The sequence below is a fragment of the Vicugna pacos genome, chromosome 8, assembly GCF_048564905.1.
Source record: "Vicugna pacos chromosome 8, VicPac4, whole genome shotgun sequence".
Classification (NCBI taxonomy): domain Eukaryota; kingdom Metazoa; phylum Chordata; class Mammalia; order Artiodactyla; family Camelidae; genus Vicugna; species Vicugna pacos.
This window is the reverse complement of record NC_132994.1, coordinates 40,045,101-40,060,690: the sequence shown is the minus strand read 5'-3', so window position 1 is coordinate 40,060,690 and position 15,590 is coordinate 40,045,101. Positions and strand designations below refer to the sequence as shown.

At 34.9% G+C, this 15,590-nt stretch overlaps 1 protein-coding gene across 1 annotated transcript in view; it reads right to left on the bottom strand.

Moving 5' to 3' along the window:
* The window catches only part of RFX6 (regulatory factor X6), a 47,203-nt gene that overhangs the window by 29,690 nt on the left and 1,923 nt on the right, over positions 1 to 15,590 (bottom strand). The window contains exons 3-6 of the mRNA XM_006205720.3: positions 13,999 to 14,122; positions 12,275 to 12,336; positions 1,466 to 1,543; positions 288 to 315 (exon numbers count right to left, since the gene is read on the bottom strand). Of these exons, the coding sequence (XP_006205782.2) occupies positions 288 to 315; positions 1,466 to 1,543; positions 12,275 to 12,336; positions 13,999 to 14,122 (292 nt within the window). The remainder of the gene's footprint in view (positions 1 to 287; positions 316 to 1,465; positions 1,544 to 12,274; positions 12,337 to 13,998; positions 14,123 to 15,590) is intronic.

Below are 15,590 nucleotides of genomic sequence, written 5' to 3'. Positions count from 1 at the left end.
CATCAATATTGTTCTTTTTAAATAATATTTTAAGTATCTGATATTAAGTAAGAATAACTGAAAATTGCCCCTCCTAGGTTAACTGGAGGTTGTTCAGTAGGTCCATGTGAAGGATGATTCATTGCCCTAAACCTAACTTGGCTCTGTCTGATGTCCTCAGTCATTCAAGGGACTCCTAATAAGTAACATTTATTTCTATATTCGCCAGTAAGTATGATTAACTCCTATTGTTCAGCTTTTAATACATGCTATAACAGATATAAAATAGAAATGAAAATAATTCTTACCTCATTCTTCAGCTTGCTTCCAGAAAACCTTAAAAATCAGTACATTTTTCATTAGTTAAAAAAAAATATATATATATATATAAATTATATACACAGGTATAGCTATCAAAGAAATGCAGAGGCCCTACAAAAGTAGTAACTGTATACCATGATTAGTGAAATAAACATGGAGAAATTTGTTTGATCTTCAAAGCGACCCAAGCATCTTTCTCAACTTACTAAAAAGAAAGTCTATTAAGGGAAAGTAAAATAAAGGACATTTAGGCAGGTCAGGTAAGATTTGAGACAATCAGAGAACACTTGATATTAAATATCTGTGTGTGTTCTGGCCAGTGTTTTCACTTCGCAGTGAGTAGTGGCTAGTAAGCTGCTGGTATGTCCTTTGTAATACCTGAGTTCATTTTAGTATGACTCAGGTGCCTAAAATTAATTTTTTTCCAAGAGATACCTTTACTTTTAAAAAATAATTCACTCTTTTGAGAGCTAAGAGCAGTTCTGGTAAATACACCAGAAGGCAATCTCAGATGCAGACTTAGTTATTTGGAGCTCCAGTATTTTAAAAAATAATAATTGCTATTATCACTAATTTCCTTAGATGTCACCTTACTTGTCAATAACCTCCTCCTGAGAGTGACAGCAGATCAGAATGATGTATTTATACTCATTTGTGTATTCTTTTTTCTTTCACAGAGACTCAGTAGCTCAGGTCAGTAGCTTTATCTTACCAAGGTAAGCTGGTATATCAAAGTGTATGTGATTAGAGATGATTATAATAAAGTTTTCATCTTTGTAAGTACTCGCCAAGCACATAGATCTTTAAAACAGGTTATCTCTTAGAAAAAATAATTACATTTTTCTGCCTTTATTTTATTGTATCTAACTTTAAAACAGACTCAGTCTTATAGGTAAACACTAATTTAAAAGCAATATGGCTTCCCTGATTTCTCCTTTACATCTCTCTGGGACACTAGGTTCACTATTAATTTCTCATCAATGATTGCAAACCATATAAACTGCCCAGTCACTGTAAATGTCCACACAAAGTTGAAATTCAGGTCTGATAGTTAAAAGAAAACATTTCAATAAACAAAATTAATAATTAATCTATTTTATTCAATAGATATCATACAAATTCAAAGACATACAGAGAACTTATCCTGAAGACAGTGGAACTCTACCTTGTCAGGCCTTTTCCAGAATACACAGAGTGGTAATATGCACTGCTCTCTTTGATGCCAATTCCATAATAGTGATACCTAGAGCAAGAACAGGAACCAGCTATGTGTTAATTTACGAATTTTTTCAAGGGGAAAAAGAGACTAAAGTATAATTGAAGTAAACCATAAGTAAGAACTGCAATCCCCTTGATCAGTATTTTTTTTCCTGATTTTTTTCAAAGTAACATCTTAATGTGTTTAATCCCTCTTTAACGGTAACTAATCCTCCTTCCAGTCGTATTTCTGGCTCTAGGCTTGAGAAAGACAGGAGAATCGCCTACTGCCAATCCCCCTCAAACCTCTACAAAATTAGCTTTCAAAACCCAAAACAATTTGTAAAATTTAGGCACTTAAATTTGTAAATGTAGGCATTGGCTCTAAGCATATCCAGTGTTATCTATTTGCAAATTTCTAGGTTTGATTTGAATTCAGTCAACTGAATGAGAAAATGATGGGTTTCCCTGGTAGGACATTTACTGAATGGAGAAAACACTATGACACTGTGTGAGGAAGACACTGCTGTCGTGCACAAGAATATGTATAATGCATGCGATCCTTTAAAAGTTATTTTCCTCGTGAGGAATGAGAAGCCCAATTCACTGTCATTTTAACTTCAAATTTTTGTGCAGTAATGGGGGAAAAATCTATGTCATGAATCCATGGAAATATGAAACATGCAATGTAACAGCATTATGAATAACTTGTTATAAATGTATCCCTGGATCCTGAGCCACAGGCAAATACAGCATCCCACGAAGTGTCCAATTGTACCTCATTCTCTTAGGCTGCAGACTCCCGATATTCTATATGCCCAAGTACAAATGCTACAAATATGATACAAAAATTAAATAGTGGGTATTTAGTGAGGCTGGCCAAAGCCTGCTAATTTTTGCTCTCCCCGTCTCCCCCTCTCTGAACCCCCATGCAGTACTATACCTATTTGGTTACCTACCATTTCAATTTGCATTCACCTAAGATCAGGGAAGTAATGAAATGAAAGAATGAGGGGTTTCCAGTGGACTCCAGTGTAATCATATTTAAAACTTCATTTCTTAGCATCACCGCCTGAGTTCAAAGTGAACAGGACAATGAAAGATCACAGTTTCAAGGCCTCTTTGCTGACCTCAGTAATATAGAAGGGACTTGCCAGAGCAACTTACTCCTAAATGTTTTCAAGGCTCAGGATGACAGTCCAAATGGAGGTCCACATATCTTATATCTGATTATTTACAACAGATCAAACTAACAAACTGCGAAATAAAATGTGCCTGTCCTCCTATTTGGACGACTTACTTCCATAATGAACTGGTAGGTAGGTTTGAACTTAGAAATCCTAGACTCATGGAGTTCCACATGGAAACATGGTGGGGGAAGAGCAACCCACAAACTCCTGCTTTTACAGCCTCTGCTCCTTTGTTCACCATGAGAGGCCTGTTGTGACTACTCCAGCCTCCGCATCCAAGATCCACCCACACACATACCCCAAACAGCTGGGTCCTGGCCTCAGGTCTATGTAGCCTGAGGATGGATGGGAGGAGCCCCACATAGGCTCAGGAGGCAGGCCTGAGCTCTCTGGATAGGGAATGGGCCTCAGGGACCTGAAATGTGGGCTAGAAGGACACATTCACTCAGGCTATGGACTCATTGTCTCCTGGGGAGGAGACCAGCTGGAGGAGGGCAGGAATGGAGCCCTCTGAAATGTGAGGCCCAGAGATGGCTTCTCTCCCTTTAGGTTCTAAGGGCATTACTGCTGTAGAGAAGTTGACTCTAAGGACCTGGGGCCATTTGAGATGGAGAGGAAAAAGTTTTTAAATATATATTAAAAAATTATGTATATTGTAATAAGAAGTATTTTCAGAAAAAGCTGTTATATTTGAGAAAGAGTAATGGAGGGTGATCAAGGTAAATAAAGATATTTTATGAGGGCGGCAGACTGGGAACAAGTTCTCAAGTCCTCAGTTTTGGTTGAAGGACAATAGAACAGAAGAAGCTCGTAACAGCTCCGGTTTTACAGTATAGAAAATAGCCCTCTGGTAGACAAGGAGAAAGCACCTCGAAGGTATACTGGAACAAAAGGAGAAAAGAAGGAAATAGGAAATTAAAGCAAACTCCAAAATATGGAACTGATGTGTTTCTAACTAGAAACTAAAAGAAGAAAACTTATTTAAGCCACAAAGACCAAAAGCAGCTATATTAATAGAAACTGATGAGGGAAATACCTAAAAACCATAACAAATGAGCAGATTTAGATGATATTCAGCCAAGCATGTTCGAATTAGTGAACATAAAAGTCTGAAATAAGTATAACTATTTTCCTTTTATTAGATTTTAGAACTAAGATACCAAAGGAAATCTTTGTATTGGAAGAAATAAAGCAAGAGTTGCTTGAGAACAAGGAGATCTATTATAATGGAAATATACTGCACTTTCCTGTACTTTTGCAAAGCTTGCTCTATGTCCTATAGATGTATAGTTCAAATCACTTCATTTTAGCCACTTGCCGAAGCAATACATGTTAAGCATTGCTTTAGAAGTTGATAAATCTTCTTTTATTACAATTCTGATCTTCTTGTTGATCATGTATAATCCTTTTTTCAACATGTAATTAATATTACACCATGGTAAAGTGGTTTGCCATGCAAACTGAGAAGAACTACATGACCTTCCCAGGTGGCAGACAAAAGTCAGAGGAGAAGTCAAAGGGTAACCATGAGTTCAACAAATATTAGTGGTCATACTGTGTCCTGACCACTGTGTGAGTTGTCAGTACAGTGATGAAAAAACAGACATGGATGATCATTGCTTCTTATTTCCACCCTAGTCCATGGCTTCCTGAGCCAGACACCCTGCCAGTCATGAAACCATGACCACACTGACCAGTCCCCCAGGAAATTTTACTTCCATTAAAAAAGAAAAAACCACCTGATGATCACTTTTTGTAAAAACTGCAACATCCTTTAGGACCCAATAAATACTGACTAACATGGATTTGTAATTTTTTTCTTACTTAGAACTTTAAAGGAAAAGATTTTATTACACAATTCATTTATTCATTTTTTAATAAAACAACTGTAATATTTTGTTTCCTCCCTTCTAATCATTAGGGCAGAATATCTTTAAAAATAGAAGTAGTTAAAACTTTCACCTACATTTAGAATCCAGATTTTATACCTCAAAAAAAAATCTTATAAGTAATGTATTTTACTCATAGGTCAACTGTAAATGACACCATCAACCAGACACACACTGACACCTGAGGAAGGTAACCTGGTCAGCTATGCTCCACTCTACAAATGAGAAACAGCATGTCCTTTCCTCATTAGCAATGCCTCATACTTAAGTCATCTTGAAGTAGCTGAGCATGTTCTATCAATACAATCTCATAAGTATGTTGGCCAATAGGGAACCAGTGAAAGAGTGAACTCTCTCTCTTCCCTTCAAACAGGCATTCAGTGCTTACTGTATGCTAAATGCGGAGGATTCCAAAAGGGGTAGATGAGGGTCTCTGCCCTGGAGGAGTTGACAGTCTTGTGGGGAAGAAAAGCATACAAAGGAAGAACTGCAATACCAAATTAACATGTGCTAAAGTTGAAGCAGGTGGCAATAATATAAATAATTATCGTTTATTGAGCAACTATTACATGTAAAGAACTTTATATATAATTCATGTCAAACTGTCACAGCAGTCTGCAAGTATAGAAATGTCTTCAATTCAAAGCAGAAGTTCAAAAAGGTTATATGATTTGTTTGAAAAAAAAAATGTGTGAAAGGTTATGAGTTTGAAGACAAAATTCAAGCCCAAGATTCTACAGAGCACTCTATTTCGATAGACCATATTACCTCCATACTCAAGATGCAAAATATTTAATTTTATATCTCAATTTTGTTTATAATTCTAAATTCTTAAATGAAAAATAGTTTGAATATGCTTGCGCTTGGCAGACATGCCCTCTTCTACTTCAGCACGAATCATTAAGCATTGATGACTAACATGAATCATTAAGAACTACACCACTGATTCGAATGTTTCATATTTGAGATTCCTGTATAAACAAAGACTCTCTCTAGAGTATAAACTCCCTATAATAGGACATTAATAAACATTTGTTGAATAAATAACATGAAAAAGTTGAAAATAACTGTGTCATAAAGAATACTTTATAGACAGGAATTTGTTAATGAAGGACACGAATACAGTAACATATTAAATTTTGGTCCAAATTAAAACTTGCCTCACATGATAGAAAGGAATCTCCCAATTCCTTTAACCCTACCACAAGAACTGCATCAGAGTTTCTTGCTCTCCGTAAATAACTTGTGCTTCCCGTCCTTGATGCCTTTACTTTGTCGAGCTCGCCACTGGGAATGCCCTTCTTCCTGCTTGGCCTCTCTTCTTATCCATACCTCAAGGCACAGCTTCAATGCATGAAGCTTTGCCTGGTCCCTTAGGCAAAATTCATTTCTCTGTCCTTCGAACTCCTCTCTTGGTCATTTATCCCATGCGGCTTTATACCTCGTACTATTGGTGTGTGTATACATGACTTACCTCCCCCACTGACCTGTAAGATTGGGAGGAAGGGAATTGTATCTTTCCCTTCATTGTATTCCCCCTTAGAAACTACTGTAAAGAAAAAACCTCATTTATTGGATGGGTCAATGTGTTCTGGTAGAAATCTGGAAACTGGTAAAACACAAATTCTCTTAAAGCTAATAGTTTTCAATAATCATCTCCCAGGACTGTGCATTTCCAAACTACTGTTAAAATATTGGGGTTGACCATAAGTCTTATACCTAATCAATGTATATAAAGGCCATGTAGTCAGTATATTTAGGCAGAAAGACTGTTGCTAGAAATATAAATCCCAACACTTTGCAATGACCACTGAAGTGCTTTAGCACATTTCATATCCAGTTTCTTCTGGAACCAATAAGATAATCTTTCCCCTTTAATCTTCCTTCCTTTCCTGACTAGGACCATGTTATCATCTGAGTGATGATTTAGTGTCTTTGAGAAGAGATAATAAATGACCAGCTCTCTGTCTTCCTAACAGCTGAAGATAAACCTCATAAAACCGCAGAGAGTAATTTCATGAGAAGCATACATGGGTTTTTCATCTCACTTGCAACATTTTACATCATCATTTTGTTGTTATTATATTACCCTAAGATAAATCTTGCTAGGAAACATTTACTAGAAATATTCTAGCATAACAAGAATATATAATGGTTAATGTTGAATAAAAAGTGAGTCTGCCTCACTGTGGGATAACAAGTTTTTATAATTTATATACCAATACCCAATGACTATCCTGCAGATTACTCTGAATAAAGATTCCCAAATATTTCATAGTTCTTTCTCTCTATATGATTTTTGAGCTATTTTTATTTAAAAAGTTATACGATAAGTGCTTTAAAATACTAGGTATGATTAGCTAATTTCTCTAAGAAAATATTTGCATAACACAAGTAGTCCTTGTGATTCTCTAACAAAATTGTGTTCCTTTATTAGCATCAACTGTCCTCAGCCTTATATCAAGTGACAGACATGATTTACATTTTAGGAATAAAGAAGAATGATTAATTAATTTTATGTCCACATTTTAAAGTGACCATGTTGTATTTTAATAGGACAAATGAAATTATTGCTCCCCTTTTTTTAGTACTGAAATAGTTAGCTTGTTTCTAATACTTTTCTTCATTTGCTGATCAATTTATACCTGTACCTATACGTCCTCTTTTCCATTTCGTCATTATACAGAATTCCTGAAACATATGTTCCCACTGAGCTAGTAGCCCTGATGGTAGTTTACATTACACAAATGATAACTGATAAGGAAATGATGGGATTAAGCTGTTCAGGGACTTGCAATAACTTACTATGATAAGAGCAGCTGCCATATCAGTTTTATTAACCCACTAAATCACCACTAATAAATAAGATAATAGCTTTTGTCCGTCATGTCTGAAAACCAAGATTTGACTGATCAAAGTCTACAAGAAATTAAAATGTAACTTCAAGTCAAACAGTTCACCGTATGTGTGACATCTCATGAAATCTACTCGATAGGCTCAACCGTGTTCTCCGTTACCCCGCTGAGCCATTGTGAGCAAGGGTGGGCCACAGGCTCTTTTGCTAATCGTTGTCTCTTTAGGGTTTAGTCAGCACCAGGATACTCAGAAAAATGCCATTTCAATAAATGAATATTAATAGTGAAAGTTTTTTGACGTGTACCCTATCTTACTATTCTTTGCACCTCAAAAATTCTTTAGCACCATGCTTTGTACATCCATATAAAAATGAATGGATTGATTATCCTTGCTATAATTCATTCACAACACAAATTAGGCAAGAATTACTTTTCATTAGATGCTTTTTTGTATCTAGAGATTTTGTTTCATTTTTATTATTCAAAATCTAAATTAAAAATTTTTGCACAGGAGAAAAATCAGGGTATATTATTGGCATTTGTGGTAAATCAAAGAGGAGAAAAGAAAACACAAAGCAAAGTCAGTTTTTATCCTGGTTGGTATCGAGAATGTGTAGAATTTGCCATTGGGGTTGTTGGTTTTCCTGGCAGCGAGGGGATGGTAAGAGTGAAGGAAGGGATGGAGAGATGAGCTTATTATTTATTTATAGGTAAATTAATACCAAATTTATTTATATTTTTGGAATAATTCAATGGAAATTTAGTGATTGGGGCAATATAATAAAAACTACAACAATAAAAAGTTTTGCAAATTTACTAGTAAAATTGGGAGAAATTATAAATTCCTGTTTCTCCAAAGTATGCTTACTTCTTCAATTATATTTTTGTGTTTCATCAGTTGTTCATATTTCTATAGACATAAAAATATTTTTCATAAAATTAAAATTTTTGCAACATTAAATACTCAATAGAAATGATGATTGTGAAGATCATATACCAACACAGAGAGCATTGCAGGCAAAAATCAAAAGCAGAAAAAAATTTGTGTTTGTGCTATAAATTTGCTTTTATAAAAACATAAATATTATCTCTAAGTAAATATAAAATAACTTAAAATGCCTTATGATTGATGCTTGAGAAAATGTTAGCTCTTTAAAGAAGAATCTAATATATTAATAAATGTTTAAAAATCTCAGATAGGAAAAAAATAAAATTTATACCTCAAAAAATCAAAAGTTCAATTACACAATTTTTTCTTGATATGATGGATATCAGAAAGAAGTATTTACTAGTTTGACAAAGCACAATCTTTAGAGCCAGCTAAACCTGATTTAAATCCCAACACTGTTATTTTATAGTATGGCCTTGGCAAAGTCAATGATCTTTAAACTGTAGTTTCCTCATTTGTAAAACACAGTAATTCCAAGCTTGCATTGTCATTGTAAGGATAAGAGAGGGTGTGTGTGTTGTGCGTGTGTGTGCACATATGTGTGTGTAGTGCTCAATAAATAATAACTTTTAATTGCACTGCTGATTTTTGGATTCACTAAGTGATTAATTTCGTATTATTACAGACAGGGAGGTTGAAAGCACATTCATGTCTCCATTCATTCCGATATTTTATTTCATTTAATTCCCACACCAAAACTGATAGATAATGGCATACCCAACTTATTGATGAAAAGCTGAACAATTCATCTAGCTACATATGGGAGCATGAGATTAAAGCTCAAATTTGTCCAACTTTAAACTTCATGCTCTTAACCACTAGGCAAGGCTGCCTTTTGATATACTATCTTCCTAGATAAAAAAATCTAAGGAAATTTCTTGGAAGTAAATAAAGACAAGAAAACCATCTTGCTAAGAATAATTACATCAGTACATTACCAATTGTGAAATACACAAACTCTGCATCTTGCTGTACTTTGTTTACATATGGAAAATTTCTTTTTCCCCATGATAGCAAAATACCAAAAATCTAATATGCAAGTTATACAAAGCAAATGCCGTATCAGGAAGGTAGGAAAAAATTCGAACTGTTAATGCTGTGCTCTTGGGCACATCTGCTCTTAGATATCAGACAAATTGCCTGAAGTCACCACATATTGTTACAGAAACCCACTCACTGGAGCCTCACTGTGTCACAATGGACAAGTTAATGATTCATCCCTAATCCTAAAGGCTCCTTCTAGGATTAATTGACTTTCTCTGCAGCCTGCCTGCCTGTCCCCTTGTAGATCCTGTGAAGAGGATTTCTCTGCATTGCTTTGCCTCTTTTTCTACTATCTATCTACTTCAAACACTATCTAATCTTTTCTCTACCCACTCAATTCAGTAGGAATCAAATCCAGTAGAAATTAGCCAGTCAAATTGATTCTGCTTTGAAAAAAGCTGACTTGGTTAGAAGGAACAAGCCAATTTTGCCTTTTTCAACCTGGCATTTCATTTCTCAGGCCACAATACTGTTAACATGAACAGGAATTAATTAGGTAGACTTTAACTGATAATCTATTATGTAACAGACCACGGAAGAAATATTAAAATAGGTGTGACAAAGTCTTTATACTCAAAATATGATCTTTTGAGGGGAGGAGATAATTTTGCATGAAGACAGGTACCAAAAACTGCTATGAGGGCACAAAGAAAAAGCCTACAATAAATTAGGAGGCTCAGAAAAGATTCACTAGAAGAAGAAGTTCATGAGACATTCTTTTAAATGGACAGGATTTCAACATACCTACAGGGGAAAGGACATTTTCCATGGAGGAAGACAGCATAATAAAAGAATGATGGCTGAGAGGTAAGCAAAGTGCACCAGGCAATAAATTGGTGAGGGCATAGGCTACATGCTGAAAAGTGAGAAGTAGAGATAAGGGAAGACAATGGTGGGACTAAATCATAACGGACCTTGAATGTTAAGGTGAGAAAAGTCTGTCTTGAGTAGGTGAAAGTGTCTGAGGATGATACTCATATGACTGAATCTGATCTTTAGAAGGTCAATTTCGAAGAACTGAATCGAGTAGACTGGAAAGCCAGAGTCAAGGCCAGGTTTTGAAAGTGAGAAAATGGAGAGAGACAGATTCAAGAGAATTCACAGAGTAGGACCTATGTTTTGGCAAGTGTCTAAGGCTGACCAGCCACCAGAAGAGTCACAAGTCACATGTGGGTACCGAGCACTTGAAATGTGACTAGTCTGAATAGTGATATGCTGTAGGTATAAAATACACACCAGATCTCAAATACTTGGTAGGAAAGAAAGAATGTAAAATATCTCATTAATACTTTCAATTTTTATTATATAGTTAAAAGATAATGTTTTGGATTTGTTAGCTTAAATATTAAAATAATTTCCCCTGTTTCATTTTACTTTTTTAATGTGGCTATTAACAATTTTTGAATTAAATATATGGCCCCATTATGTTTCTTTCGACAAGGCTGAACTAGGTGTTAGGGCAGAATGTGACACTAGACAAACTAGAAAATTAGTGGGAGAAGAGGGAAGAGGACTTGGTAGTGCTGTGACAGAGAAGCAGTGGGAAAGTTTTATGTACTCATTTATTTTAAGAGGGCATTATCAGCAGGTTCAAATGCTCGACAGGTGCCAAGGAAGATGAGCAACAATAAAAATGAACCATTGAGTTTTTGCCCAGGTAAAGAAATGGACTAGGACAGAGGCATGTGATCAGTGGGAAGGGAAGTGAGCAGACAGCTACTCTCAAGAAACAGCAAAGAGAAGAAAAATAACAGCAATCATGAAGAGTACAGCAGGTTTGAGATGATTTTATTTTTGTCAACATAGAAGAGATCTGGATATGTTTGTAGGCAGAAGGAAAGGAAAAACTAAAAATACAGCAGACAGTAGAAATATTGGATGAACAGGAACCTGTAACTGGGGGTTCTACAGAGACTGCCACAGGAGAAAAGAAAAGCTGAAGCTATCAAGAGGGAGAATGTGTCCATTTCTGGTGTACAGCATACTGCTTCAGTCATACATGAACATACCTGTATTTCATTTTCATATTCTTTTTCACCGTAAGTTGCTACAAGATATTGAATACAGTTCCCTGTGCTTTACAGTATGAACTTATTTATCTATTATATATATATTAGTATCTGCAAATCTCGCCACATCAGAAGTTGACAGAACATTGTAAACTGAGTATACTTCATAAAGTAAAAAACAAAGAGAGAATATGTTGACTGCTTATTTTATATTTCTGTTGAGTCATTTGTGCATATCATTTGTCTTGAAGGGAAAAGAAGGGAATATTCAGGGATTATTATCTGGGAAAGAAAACCAGAGGAAGACTCTGGAACACGCTTCAACCCCCGGTTTTGGCCTTGCTCTTTGGAGGTGTTGTGGATTCTGTCTGATCACTTGTGGAGCCACATGCATTTCCCTTTCAGTCAGTGGTACCTTCAGCAGTGGCTTTAAGATTATGCAAATGAGTCATTTAAATTACCTTATCAGAAAAAAATAATATATTGTGATTCTTCTGTGTAAATTTTGCTTTTTAAACATTATTCTAAAATCCACTTATTTTTCTTTTTAGTTCTCACTGTTGGTAAAAAGTCTCCTTTATCAAGAAGAGACTACCAGAGGGGAGGGTATAGCTCAGTGGTAGAGTGTGAGCTTAGCATGTACAAGGTTCTGAGTTCAATTCCCAGTACAGCCATTAAAAAGAATTTTAAAATAAATAAACCTAATTACCTCCCCACTCCCGAAAAAAAGAATACCTAGTTCAGATCACTGATAAAGACAATACTTATTTTACATTGTGTCAGTCCTCATGTGCAGAGTATCATATGTAAGATCTGGTATGTGCTCATCAGCACGTCTTACTTTGAATGGCCTCTTGTTCCAAGACGCCGGGTCGTCAAGAGGGGGAATTTTTGACGAATTGTCTAAAAAGAAAGTCAATTACTTTAGTTTTTAGAAAGTGTATGACTCTATTGCAAACCTCTCATAACCAATTAATTCTAGAAAGCAAATGTTGAACTTTGAGTAAATATTTAGTCTGGAAAAAGTAATATCATACACATATTGATAAGCAATGATACATCAACAAAGGGAGAGAGGTACTTTTTTGATGAAATTATTCTACTGCCCTTTTCTCAATTTCCAAATCAGATCATACAGATACCTGCTCTTGCCTGATGCTACTACCAATGCAATTGTTACTTTATTGACGTACCTTGTAGGAATATTTGGGCTTCTTTATAATAATTCTATGTGATACTGATCCACAATTAAATATCTATCTCCAATCCTGCAAGTTTCTCTGCCTTACCAGATAGCCACAGCAGTGTTTGAAATTTTTTCTTTTCTATGTTTCTTTCTCTAAGTTGGCTAAAAATTAACATCTGATTAAAGAACAAAAATCTCTTCTACTTAGAACAGGAGTTTTAACCTGCATTTTGGGAGATCCATATACGATCTCCTAAAGGCTCCATGGCAAACGTTATGTATGTGTTTATTTCTTGGGAACTGGTTCTGTAGTTTTTAGTAAGAGTCTCAAGGTGTTTCATGACTCCGCAGAGTCAATTTAAGTATTACTGCCATAAGGTAGACTAATAAAATATTAAAGCCAAAATGGATATTAGAAGTTGTCTTATGCAATCTCCTCATTTTATAGAACAAGCAAACTGAGTTTTGAGGAGGTTAAGTGCTTTTCAGATGTCACAACAAATTAGAGTCTAGGCTAGAACCTAAAACACTGGGTTACCATGCATTTACCACACTGTGTCCTATAAATAAATAGGTTCCCAAAATAAATAAATAAATAATTTTATTAAAAAAAAAAAAAAAAACTGAGACGCCAGACCATAGTAATCATTATTTTCTAGACAATGAGTCCCTCTACAGGTTAGAATTTGGATTTCAGTTCGTAAGAGAGGCAATATTTTAAATCTAAGCTTCCTACAGTTTTTCTGGGATATCCGAGGTTCTTAGACAATAGAGTAGGACAAGATTCTCAAAGGACAAGGTTTTCCCAAGAGATTGATATTGTTTCCTGATTCTCCAAATGAAATCAACATGTATAAGTACAGTAAGTGTCAATACATAGATTCCCATCCTAACCATACAGGGTGGGTAAGAAGTTTTTTAAATGAGAGAAATTCAACCAGTCTCATCACAACATCTTGGAGTTTAGGGTATAAATATACACAAAGTGAAATGGAGAATTAGGAGAGCAATTGATGAAACAGAATAAACACAATCACCAATTACATCAACAAGATACTTGTCACCTCCACGTAATTTTGCTTCTCAGTACAGACTATAACATACTCTTTAATGTGTCCCTCGTAGAAGGGAAATATTACTGCTCAAAAGAAGTTTCTGATTAGTTAGGGTTCTAATATTCAATACATATAGTAGTTCAAGGTAAAACAAATAGTAGGGAAAATCAAGGTAAAACACATAATAGTTCCAAATACAACCCTTAAGATGTTTCACTTACAAACTAGATTTCTTAATAATCTGTAAGAAAACTTGCTCAGGTGAATCTGTTTCCATACTGTGACTTCAGTTGTAAGGTGGTATAGCCAATATGTGCCATTTACCTTTCCAAAGGTGGCTGCACAGGCTGGTTCCAATTTCTCTTTCCTGCAGAAATCTAAATAGTGTGCATAAAGGATGCACCGGGGTAAGCAAACTCCTTCACATACAATGTAGTTCTCTTCAAGCCTAAGAAAAAGGGCAAAAATTTAGGTCAAACTTTTCCTTTATTTCCTCCCTTTCTCCCCTCTCATTGATTTAGTGCTCCTTTTGAATACAGACTATATGAATGAGATCATGAGCAGACAAGAGTAGACTTATTTTATTCTGGATATTATTAAAAATCAGACCACAAGGATTAAAATTAGAAGAGCAAGAACTCCAATGAACACCTGCTAGCACAATTAAAATACTGTGGCTAAGCTAAAACCACTCCTGCCTGGTCCATATCCCAAAGAATAGGTCTTACTTCTGTGTAAATCCTCATTGTTCATCACGGTTTGTTCTGTGATATACAAATATGAACAGTGAAATTGAAGGTGACGGGTTTTAAAAATAACATTCTCAATTCTAAAGGGCTGCCAGGCTTCAGTTTGGCAAATGCCTACAATCTCCTAGTTTCACTCAAACTAGTTCTGAACCACGAATAGTTACGGAAGCATGGTAATGCATTTATTTGCAAAATACATAAATTCACTTCACTGGAGTCTGAAATGGTAGTGATCTATTTCTATCCTTACACCTTTCTGCTGTAATCAGTTCTGTAATAATTGCCTAAAAGATCCTGTACACTTGAAATATAGATGTCTTCAAATATATATAAAGTCAGCTCTATATTTCATACATAATTATATAAACTTTGAAGATTTAGAGGTAATTCTATTTAATTTGGATGTCTTCAATTGCAATTAAACACAATTTATGGAGATGTAATAACATATACTTAAGTGTTATAAACATCTGAACAGCAATCAAGAAATCAGAACTTGTAGATTTTACTCCTAATTTTTCTAACATTTCAGTATGATTTTGGTTAAAATTTACTTATACCTTTTTATGTATAGTAAAATCATAATCATTACTATGTAAGAACAACACAATATAGAATATGAATTCAGATTAAAATTGAGTGGAACTCCTCAAGACTTCTGATTTAACAGGTCCAAAAGTGCATGAGATAAAAGCTTCAGGACACATCTCCTAAGCAGGTAAAGGATCCATTTTTCTATGATAGAGGGACAAAAAGAACCAAAGCCAGGTAAAACTTGCATACATAAATGCAAACACCTAGTTGAAAACTGAAATTACTCAAGCAGATTTTAAATTTTCATTTTCATTTTCAATTCTATCTTTTAACATCCCCACCATAATCTACAACGTTAAGGGAAAATTATCATTAATATAAATAACTCACTTAGGTTTTTTAAAAAAATTATAATACTTTTTTAGGAGAGAGTGTGGAAAATTCAAACAAAAAGAACAACACTTTATAGTTTCAAGAATATGAAAATTATTAAGAAATATTCAACTATTTAAAATTATATTTTAATGACACATGTAATAATGCCTACTTTTCACCTGGCTATTTTGATGTAGGCACTGTCTTTGTCTTCAAACAACTGAATAATCCTAGACATAAGCATAATTTTATGTATGA